General features: G+C 38.4%; 1 protein-coding gene across 2 annotated transcripts in view; it reads right to left on the minus strand.

Annotated features, from left to right (window-relative positions):
* Nucleotides 1-4,411: 4,411 nt before the first annotated feature.
* Nucleotides 4,412-11,724, minus strand: part of kirrel1b (kirre like nephrin family adhesion molecule 1b) — a 107,617-nt gene continuing 100,304 nt past the window's right edge. The window contains exons 14-15 of one of the 2 annotated variants that reach the window (XM_032566026.1): nucleotides 11,024-11,098; nucleotides 4,412-10,106 (exon numbers count right to left, since the gene is read on the minus strand). In XM_032566026.1, coding sequence (XP_032421917.1) covers nucleotides 9,492-10,106; nucleotides 11,024-11,098 — 690 coding nt within the window. In that variant the 3' untranslated portion in view covers nucleotides 4,412-9,491. Of the gene's footprint in view, nucleotides 10,107-11,023; nucleotides 11,135-11,724 lie in introns of both variants that reach the window. The other variant, XM_032566025.1, reaches the window with a different exon arrangement.

Genomic DNA, 11,724 nt, shown 5'->3' on the forward strand with positions numbered 1-11,724 from the left:
ACAGAACCCATCAGCACCGACACACCAAGGACGTCTGTTATGAGTCCCATTATCCTGCAGATCAGTAATAAATAATTTCCTCCATCCTAATTCGACCCTCATCCTCTCCTCTCTGCATACTGCTCTCCAGCCACAGGGTGGCAGCAACAGCAAGCAAACAAAGGAATACCCCACACAATCTGCTTGACAACTTCTCTGCCTGTAGACAAAGCCTGTGACATCATCTGCGGAGGGACAGAGGGTGTGCGAAGGACAAATGTCTTGAAACGCATTACATCATTTTCCACTAATATGATAATATATCTCAAGCAGCGAGAGCCGTGCCAAACATGAGAGGGGCCATAATCCTTCCAACGGCCGCCTCAAATGTGAACAAGGGGATGAAATAAAAGAGTTTGAGGAAGAGGAGGGGGAGGAAGAGAGGGTCCACAGTGCAGCGATGAAGGTTATTCCAGATATTACTCCTCAACGAGAATGGAAGGAAAGAAAAATGATAATCAGAAGTTCACACTAAGTGAAGTGGAGTTCTGCCCCTTTCTTGTGTCCTTGTCCTTTTATCCGATCATATCTGTAATTTCTTTACTTGATTTTTCTCTGCTGTCATTGAAAAAGAAAAGAGGGTAAAGATCACACCGAGGAAAGTGAATGAGAGTATGATTCAAAGAAATAAACTGAAAAGATGGGACAAGAGAAAGGAAAAAAGATGTAGAGAGATAGGAGGGGAAAAAAACTGAAGGAGGGAGGAAGATAAATCAAAATGAAAAACGTGAGGAGAGAAGGAAGAAGATAACGAGCTTTTATGGAGGGCTATAAATGAAAGGTAAGAGAAAAACCTGAGGAAAAAGAAAGGAGGTGAAGGTAACTGAGGAGAAAACAATGACAAGAATGAGAGGGAGAAAGGAGAAAGGAGCAAATACACTCATGATCAAAATACTCAGACCCAGGAGATGGTTGGAGGAACTCTCATTCAACATCAAAATGAAAAAAAAAAAAGAAACAGGAGCAAGAGACGAAGAAAAATCAAAAATATAGTAGACACTTCACTGAGAATTGAATTCAAACAGACTGTTCATGATTCTGCACTGCAAAAACACAAAATCTGACCAAGACTTTTTTGGTCTACATTCTAATGCAAATATTTTAGTTCATTTAAATTCAGACAAAAATAACTTAAAAGCAACTTTTCAGCAAGATAAATGAGCTGTCTTTAAATCAGTAATTCTTGTACAAACAGTATTAGTTCCACTAGCATTTTTTTCACTTAAAACAGGAAAAATATTTTATAAATGAATAAATCTGCCAAAGGAACTAATACTTTAAAAATTACTGATTTAATACAAGCTTATTTATGTTGCTGAAAAGTTATCTTTAAGTTAGTTTTGTCTTATTTTACATGTTCTAGGACATTTGCACTAGAAACCAGATAAAATACTTGTGTGAAGTCTCCATAAACTACTGTAAAACACTGACTTTGGGTGCTGGGTGACTCAGTTGGTAGAGCATGTGCAAAGGATGTTCATTCAATTCCTTTTCCCTACACATTTTTTTGGATGTCTTCCAGTGCCGAAAAACTAAATTTGGCTATAAATTACTTAAGCAGACTAAGATCTCAGACAAAGTGCATAACAATATGTTTTTAAATCCCTAGGAAGGCTGCCGGTTTGTTAGATTTCCAAGTTTATGCTCTCAGACAACATTTCTGCGGACCTCCTCCTACTCGCTGGATAAATTAAAACATAAATAATTATTATAAGAGCTTACATTCCCTGTGGAGACTTCTCTATAACTGCTTTCATCTTATTTTATGTCATATTCTGGCAACTTTTGACACTGTTCTTTTTAATGCATTTTGGACTCAGTAATAAACTAAAATACAATTTCAAAGAAAAGTTTGAAAATATGTTTATGTGCACAATTTCAATAAGAAAAATAACATTATTGCTAAACAGCATTAATCATTCCAAAGAAGTGCAGCTGTCTTCTGTTTAAGCATTTTGAATAATCAACCGAGAATCATCAAGAACATATCTGAAAATATGTCTGAGGAAAAAAAGTAAAAGTGAAACTAAAAAGACAAAACAATGATTTATTAGGGCAGGGGAGTTAGAAGGAAGTTTGAGGTTTAACAGAAAAAAGTTTAAAAAGGAAAGTAAAAACAGTGGAAAGGGGAACAAATTAAGGTTGAGCAATAAAAATGAAAAAAACGGATGGAAAAATGGACATGAGATTAGAGACAGAAAGCTTGAGAAGTTAACAGAGGGCAAAGGAGAAAGTATGAACAAAGAAAACAAAAGGTTAGAGAGAAAGATGTGAGAAGGAAGTGAGAACAGAGAAGTGACAATGAGAAAGGTGGGGGTGAAGCTGAGGAAAAGTAGGTTAGAGCTCCTCTAATGGATGAAAAGCTGTACAGAAATTTGAAAGAGTCATGAAAATGTGGCAAAGTGAGAATCTGTACTGACATGCAGAAGCAGAAGAGGTGAAAGAGTGAGATGAGAAGATGCTAGAAGCAGAAAACCGATGTTTTCAGGAAAACCCTGAAAAGTGACTGAACAAGAAGAGACAGGAAGACGGGGAGAAGGTTAGAGGAAAGCTGGAGAGAAAAAATCAGAAAAGCATTTCATAAAAAATAAATGAGAGATGGATATTAGAGAAAAAGAAAGCAGTGCTTCAAGACAAAGGGAAAAAATGAAAGGAACAAGAGAAACTCTGCAGGTGTTTGTTGTGGCTGTATGCGCTGAACTCAAATTCAGGGAAACAGCTTTTTATTCTCCTTAATACTTCTGCGCTAAACTTAGACACACTTTTACATTCTCCTTCATTCTGCTCAACTCCAGAAACTCCTAACAATGTGTTTGAGTGCAGTCAGCCTGACCTGAATAAACTTCATGTGAAATACAGAAACTTTTATTAAAACATGTTGTGGGCAAAAGTTTTGATGCAGTCAGAAATCTTGTTTTCCACAAACTTTACTGCGTCTGTGTTGCTATATCTTTTTGTCAGATGTTTTTATGATGTAATGAAGTTCAAGAATTTCACAAATTTCAAAGGTCTTTATTGAAAAACTCACAGTACTGTGAAAAAGTACTAATCCAGCCATACAGGACGTGGACACAGTACTTGAATGATTTCAGCTATTCTGTCTTTGTTGAGATAAAATTCTTAAACTAACAACTTCCTAGCATTTTATTTCAGGAATAAAAAACACTAATTATATTTTTCTGGTAAGTTGATTATTCTATCATCTAATTTAGCCACAGAATGAGTTCATTAATTGCAAACTGAATAAAAGACTTTTGCAAACTTCTTATGAAACTGTGTCATCTTTTATTTTCTTTATATCGTGAAAAAATAATTACATTGAATTTGAACAAAAACATGACAGAAAACGTGAAAGAAAAACAATATTTCAGTATCTTGTAAGTTTGTTTTCACACATTTTTTTTTCTGAACAAAAACAATATACTAGTACCGAACAAAACTTAGTTCACGTGAACAATATATAGGGATACAAATCAAGAACTGGAGAATGAAGATTATATACGGTTGATTGAACTCACTCATTATCTGCCTCATAACTCTCTCTGTCTCCATGCAGTTTTAAGTGCATCATGGATTCTTTCTCACTGTAGTGATAATCAGACACTCAACGTCAAGCGTCAAGCAGAACATCATCTTGTTCCCTCATGCAGAGAGCAGACAGGCTCTGCAGCCAGATGAGCAACAAGCTTTCTGTTCTGACTCCTTACACGTAATCAAAGGCCAAACGGTTCCTCGTTCAACATCTGTCCACCATTCAGCTAGGGTTTGACTGACAAACAGTATGACTTTTAAAACTAATCATGACTTTTTTCTCTCCAAGAAATCAATATTATGATTTGGCTCTTTTCCTAAAATTAAAATGAGAGGAAAAAATATCATTAATTTGAAAAGTGCGACATAGATCTCTAAATTAACTCGATTTACAAAAAAAACACCGGATAATTCAGCAAACATCAAAATATTTGGTCAAGACAAAATGCAGTTTTAGTGTTAACTAGTGCTAACTGTTAACTTAAATCTTCCCGGCCATCTTGGGATGAAGGTTCAATTCTCTATGCAGAGATATGAGAACCAACATGTGGTTTATTTAACTGAATTAATCAGAAATAAAGTCCAAGTATCCTCCTCTGACAGGCACTTCAAGCATTAGGCATGCCGATGTGAGTGACTCTTCGCCAGTGCAGACAGCACAGTACAGCATGAGTTTATTTAGCATTTTCATTAGTAAATTATGCATTTGCATAGCATTTATGTTAAGTAAAAATACAGGACTTAGCTGTTCTTATTACACAAAAAGGCAGATAAAATATCAAATTTTAACCCTAAACCTTTTTATAACACATCAAAATATATCGATGTATTAACCCATTGGTTAAACTTCTCCTCACCTCAACATGTTTGTTTTGTTTTCTTGTTATCTGCATCACAACCAAACAGCGATAGTTGTTAGCTGTAGGTATCAGTTTTGTCTTATATTTGAATATAAATATAAAAAAATATGATTAAAGCTGAAGTACAAGGAAAAGAGCCAAATCATACAGGCTTCTTCTGTTAAAAATAAGGTTTATCATGATGAGATATTGAACAAAAACTGTACTTAAAGCAACAATATTTTACTCAAATAACATGAGCTGTTAAAAATTACACCTAGGAGGAAAATCTTCATTTTCTTTATCCTTGTGGTCAGGAATGGTCTCCTTCATACCTGCAGGAGTGACTGGCCAAAATATGAAATTATCAGTCAAACCATAATTTCTTCTCTCCACTGGTCCAAACATGTTTCTAATGACTTGGGTTGCATACTGCCCACACACACACACACACACGCACACCCCCACGCACACGCACGCATCTTTAAAGTTGGACATCAAAAACACGTGTGTCTGTCTGAATCTATCCACACATAAAGACACAGAGTCAGAATAAACACAAACTGCTGCTGCATTTGCATGTCTGCTCAGTTGATGGGTTTTTTGGCACTCATTGAAAGGTTCACACAGTAAAACTGGATGTCAAGACTGCAGACAGTCTGGGCCGGCCCAGCCCAGCCCAGCCCAGCCCAGCTCAGCCCAGCATGGGTCTGGCCCGGTCCTAGTCTGGGTTGGCCTACTTGAGACCGACTTCAGGCTATTTCTAGCATGACTGACAAGTTCTTTAGGCCACAGATGTTCAATACCCAACTTTTTTTTTTTAATGAGTTGATTAATTAAATCAGAACCAACAAAGAATGTGTTTTATAATGTGAAAGACACTTTGGACGGGTCCATTCTTCAACTGGTGATGTATCACAAAGTAAATACAAAACTTACACTTATTTGGTTAAAATAAAAATAAATCAGAAAAACAAAGTGAATATCATGAACTCATGAATGTTTATATATTCTATAAAACAGACACCAGAAATAGAAGCAATGATGGAAATCTGGAAGAAAGCAACAAGAGAAAGGTTTGCGATTATTCATGTGATTTCATTCTCTGTTTTGACTTTGACATTTGGAAGCTGGCAGATGGCTTTTAATTTGACACATGGCAGCAAGTTTGAAAGAAACCATCAGGACACACTGCACAGAGAAAAACACATGGAGGATAGAAAAGAAAGACAGAAAAACAACCTAATGAGGTAAATGTGTCCATATTTCCTTCAAATTCAGCTACGGTTCGATGCTGTTTTCATGTATTAAGACGCACCTGTAGTTATTTTTCCACTGCTGTACCCAAGCATCGGCCGTGTGTGTTTAACATTTTATATGAACTGTAATGTCAACAGACTGTCACCACAGGTAATACCCAAGTACCTGCATGAATTGGCTATGCGTGCAACAGCCTCAGCACCTTCTCTGTCAAATTCACTCATCCTTCCGCAAGGTTGTAACAAGATTGCAAGTCAGATGCAAAATACTGCTCAGCTACAACTCTGTAAAAAGGCTGTAAATAGATTACGGTGTGCAGTTCCACGGCGGTGATAACAGTTTAAAATTTAAAACGCAGCTCCACCTGCTGTTCTACCCCAGCTGAAATGGTTTACATCGTGACCTTGGAGCTACGAGGTTGCCTCTGAGATACAAGCCGGCGTGGCTGTGGTTTTCTTTCTCTGCCTTTATAGAAAACAAGAGCTATAAACACATTTTTATAGCCCCTCTGCAGACAATTACCATAATATACCATGAAGGGTTGATGGGGCGACTGATAAATATAAACAGTCAATGATTACTTCTGGAGTGGCTGATAGCCTCTGCAGCCAGGGGTCTTATTTAATGCACAATCATTTTTAACTGCTCCAAAATGTAGAATACAGATACAAGTGAGTGACTCCTTATTGCTTTCTGCCCCTTTTAAATTGACCTGCTCAGTGAAGCATGCAGGATGGGAACTTTTGGAAAGGTATTAAATGAAATATAGAATCTATTCCTGATGGGTGCAATAGAAAGGTTTATTGTCTTCATGTTCGTCCAGAAAAAAAGCGAACTTAATGTGGTGGAAGCTTATAACATGGGGATCGTGATTATTGACACACTTTTCTTGTATTCCGCTAAACAAATTCTTGTCGCCATAAAATATGACGTGTTGAGTTGGTATGATGATGAAGAGAGCAGTTTAGTCGAATCTCATTAAGCGCCGAGTGCAAACATAAATAACTTCAATCCACTGGGAGTGGGGGGGCTTTTTGGCAAGAAAAAAAATAAGAAAAAGTCAATCTGTTTTTCCATTTACTTAGTATACAAAAAGCTTAAATGCTCTAATATTAGACCTGAGGGGTTTAATAGCTGATATTAGAAACTATAATAAGAAATGCCTTGACCCGTTCGAGATGACACCAACACCTCACTGAGGTGTAAGAAAATTGCAATCCAGAGATTTTTGCTAAGAAATCGGGGTCATGCGAAAAACTTAATTCAAGTACATTTAAGCAGAGAAAAATAAATAAAACTTTTCAGATTTTTCCTGAAAAATAAAACTGCATATTTTTTTATGGTGTCTGGGATTATTGAAGTATTTATCCATAACCTTTTTATTTTTTGCCTAAGATATAATTATGACATCACATGTAAACACTCCTCAAAATTGGACTAGACCAAACAGTGCTGCACAAGCATCCAAGATTTTCTTGTCAACATGAACTATGACGTTGGGGGAGGTAATAGAAAAAAAAAATCTCCACAATAAAGGAAACCTAACTGGCATTTTGTTGTTTTGGAGGCATGCAGGAAAACATGTTTCTGTTTCTGTCCTACCATCACAAATGTCAAAATGCAGAGTTTGCTAAATGCTAAAGACTAAGTGCTTTGGACATTTTGGCAACCAGCTCGCAGTGGGTCTCATGTGAAAGGAATAACAAATGTGCAGAAAACTTCCTCCCACTGTGATGCTGTGGGAATGTTCACTGTCTAAATTTTAAAGTGCATGGCATTTTGAATTCTTTGAAATTCCAGGATATTCTGAATAAATATCTGATTGGCTTTGCCAAAAAAATGGAAAAGAGGTCGTCATTGGGTCTTTTAGCAGAATAATGATCAAAAGAACATGGCCAAATGATCAGAAATGTCTCACCAAGTAGAGCAAAGGGAATCCAGATCATTCTGGATATTTTTCTCTCATGTAATATATGTACTCAAATTAATAAATGGATTTTTAAAATATTTTCAAACTGAGATTATGCCACAACAATTAAAATATGCCTTTATAATTAGGCTTTTTACATATCTTTACAAGGGGTTCTTTTAACTGTAGAGGGCGCTATATGTTTAACAGAGAACAGCTGTCTCACAGTTAACAGCTTAACAACATCATTGAGCACAACTTAGAGGAGGGAGAGGAACTTGCATGATTTAGCCCCTCAGATTTTCAAGTTTCGAGTACCAAGTTCTGCTCTGAAGGCCAGATCTGCACACCAAAACCTGACATAACACGATGAAAAATCTTAGACATAAGACACCAGCAGAGTTTCTGTTGCAGAGAAAGAAATCAGCATACTTACAAATAGTACAAAGTACCATATGAGCTAGATAGAACCCTCTCTACCTCACTTTGATATGTTAGACTACATTTAAACCTTCTCGCTGCTTCTCAAGTTACCAGGGCTGCTCCAATCGAGCAGCTGCTCGCTCCACGCCCGTGGTTTTGAATGTCGTCACCAGCTTTAGAAAAAAGGCAGTCCAGTCAGAAGACAGGAAGTCAAAGAAAGAGTTTCACGCCAAACAAATATATCCATAGCAGGCATCAGCTGGATACTTGTTATTTCGAGGTGAAGCTCTTCAAGTTTTCTACGTTAAGCCTACAACATTAAAAACCGTTTCATTTTAAAGGAACTCGGACCGTTTCCGACCGTAACGCCGCGTTACACGTTAAAAAGTGTCACCCAAAATGCTGAACCTTTGGTCCACAACTCCTTATAAAAATATTATAAAATGTTTCTGAATGCCGTTGTTTTTTTTTTTTTGTTTGTTTTTTTTTCATATGCTTCAGTATAAATATGGAAAAAAAATCTATTCTACTGTGCAAGTGAGAGGAACATTTTTGTTTTTTTAACACTTGAAGATAGGGGAGGTATCTTTTTGCACAAATTGCAGAAATGTATGGAATGAAAAGGTGCTCCCACCACACCTTGTTTCACAAACACTATCTATAGCATTGACTTTAGGTGAAATATTAGGTATAGAAATGGATGATGATGACAGAAACACAATATGAGCGGGAGAAGGAGCAAAGAGACGCTTGCTACTGCTCCGTTTGTCTTGTACAATATCCTGTCACCCGGAGCACCTCATTGTCCACGCTTTGAAAAAGAAAAGACACCATTTAATTATTTTTTGTGTGTTGGCACATAGGAACTGGCAATCTGATCACTTCAGACGAACTGTCCCACTCAAATCAAGGTAGATCTTGTAAAAAAAAAAAAAAAGCCATGAAGTAAGTTTTAATGAAAAGTGTCAGCTATATTTATAGTCCAAGCTGACTCTTTGATGCATTTATTTAAAAGAAAGGTGGTTGTATGTCTGGATTTGTGTTCAGCAATGTAAGTCAGAAAATGCAAAAAGTCTGGCTTGCTGAGAGGTTTGCTGTTTATATCTTTATACAAGAAATATAACTTTAAAATGGCCCAAATTTCACATTATTTACAGAGACAGGAGGGTGTGAGGGGAGGTGGTCCAAGTTGGCAAAGTGCTCTTCTTGTTCTTTTCATCTCCTGATTGTGAATCTCGCTTTTGTTTTTGTTGATGGGTAACCACAACAGACAGGAGGCCGGCGTGAATCAGGGTGAAGATCACTCTGCATGTATTGCTTCTTTCCTAAATGTTGGGGAGTCATATTCTTGTTAAAAATAAAAAGGTTTTCCATGCGGTCAATGGAGAACGGATTGTTGAAGATCCACGCACAGAACGGGAGGATTTACACAGGATGTGAAAACACTGCTGATGCCAAAAGCAAATCCAGGAAAGCGCGTCGGCTTTTCCTCACACGTGAGTCTGCATTCTCTGCGTGTGTCTGTGGGAATAGTCAGACGGTGGGGACGAGTATGAGAAGCGAGTGGAGCTACCGTACTTTGCCAAGCCTGTTTCAGGACTTTGCTGTCCCGTTCCCGGGCCCGACCCGGTCCCCTGTCCCGTCGGATACATCTCATAGGCCGGCCCTTCCTCTATGGTAGGAGCGAAGCCCATGCGGTAGCTGGGATACTGGGAGGGATATCCGTAGCTGTCGTATGGCAGTTGGGTTGAGCTGTCCAGCAGGCCACAGTCTCCTCCGGGGTAATCTCCGGGTGAAGGGAGAGCAGGATTTGGAGGAGCTTCCTGCCTCTGTGCCGCCCTAGAGAAGGTGTTGAATTGGGCGTAGGTAGCGTGGGACATCCTGGAGGGCGGGCGAGGGTCGTAGCAGCCTGCCCTGGAGCCTGGCACCGCGCTGGGAGGAACTGCACCGCTGACCGCAGCTGAAGGTCCTCCGGATGTGGCGCCGCCTGGCCCGGTGTTTGGGTTTGGAGGGCGAAACTCTCCCTGGTAGTGGACGACACGGGACTGGGGACGCGCCTCGTCGTGGGTGGTGGCTCGGACGTTGTAGTAGCCATTAGTTGGATCCTGTGGTGAGATACATCAGTCGTAAGAAACAGAAAAGTTTCAGACATCTGGGAAAAGCAATTCTAATCAGTTTGTTGGTGACGGCATGATGTTTTTATGGTATAAAGCCCTTTAAACTGCCTTGTTGTGCTATAAAAATAAATTTTATTTGACTTTCCCTATACATTTATGATGTTCCTCTCCTTCAGTACGTCTGATTCCAGTTGATGACTGATTAACAGGCTTTTGTTGAACAGCAATCAAATGAATCAAGAAAAAATGAGTATGTTTGTTTGAATGTTTTAATGAAGCAATGGAACAATTTTTAATGTTTTTATATAATCTTAGAGAAGTAACTGTTTGTAGAATGTCATACAGACACAAAACTCAATGATCCTCACTCTCTAGATACATTTTTATGCCATAATTTTTGTTTTGTCTTTTTCTGGACAATGTTCTGGTCCACAGATGTTCAGATAGTCACAAATACTGCTTCTGCATAGACCACAATGGGAAAGCTTATATAAAATTTCCAAGAAACTAAATATGTATTCATGTTAAGCTCAGCTTAGAATATTAAAGGAAAAGCAATGATGTACTAGACTGCAGAATCATTTTTGGCTTTAAATATTTAAGGCCTATTTTGAGAAAAACCTTTCTATGAAACAAACACTGTTAAGATAAGGGGATTTTGTTTCCCAGCACAGTTTAAAAAGTCATGATAAATAAAAGTTTTGTTGTTGCAAACAGGAACCTTTCGACCGGTTTTGAAAATGCTGTGCTGCAGGAAAAACAAGACCTTACAGGAACTGGGAGATGAACTTGACCACAAAGCTCATGCAACATGCAGGAAATGATGCCAAAGATGCTGCAGATAATTGTTTTCCTGAAAACCTCTGGAGTCAGCACATGAAAACCCCTTCGCTGACTCATCTCACCTTGAGCTCGTACTCCTCCCGCGTGTCGCTCTCGCTCCTGATCTCCTGCTTCAGGTCCATGTCGTCTTTGAATGGCTGAGTGGAGGGAGAGAGGGAAACAGAGGGCAAAAACTAAACCATCAAACAACGAAACACACACACGGAAAGAGGGAGGGTGAAGAAAGGAAAGGAAGAGGACGACAGGGAGGGAAGAGGAAAACAGAGTTTCAGCTTTTTCATCCCAAGAGAGTGAAAGACGAGAAACGGTTAGAGTTGTGGGGAGAATAAACGCTTCTGGGCTGCGGTTTGAAACCTTCTCAAAGGGGCGCCGCCGATTAGATTCTCCGGTTCATCCACAGATTTTCTAAAAGGAGCACAATGTTAAAGTGAGTGTGTATTTTTGATTGAATGGGTGTATGTTTGTCTTTTATGTCTTCATGGGAGCTTTAGTGGGTACGACAGCATATATGATGATGATGATATGAAACAGTGACAGAAGTACATCTAGTGAAGTATTAAATTTCACAAGTACCTCATTAGTATGCAAATATGAATTTCATATTTGAGAATTTTCACATTTATCACATTGCAGCGCTCCCCCATCTACTTCTGGTTCAGGATTCACAAATTAACTAATATGAGGAGTTTTCTGAGGAACAAAACTCCAAATTTTTTGTGGAAAAGTTTGCCTCTTCGTGGACTTTTTAGGACAGAATATCTAA

The sequence above is a fragment of the Xiphophorus hellerii genome, chromosome 6 (assembly GCF_003331165.1).
Source record: "Xiphophorus hellerii strain 12219 chromosome 6, Xiphophorus_hellerii-4.1, whole genome shotgun sequence".
NCBI classification, from domain to species: Eukaryota; Metazoa; Chordata; class Actinopteri; order Cyprinodontiformes; family Poeciliidae; genus Xiphophorus; species Xiphophorus hellerii.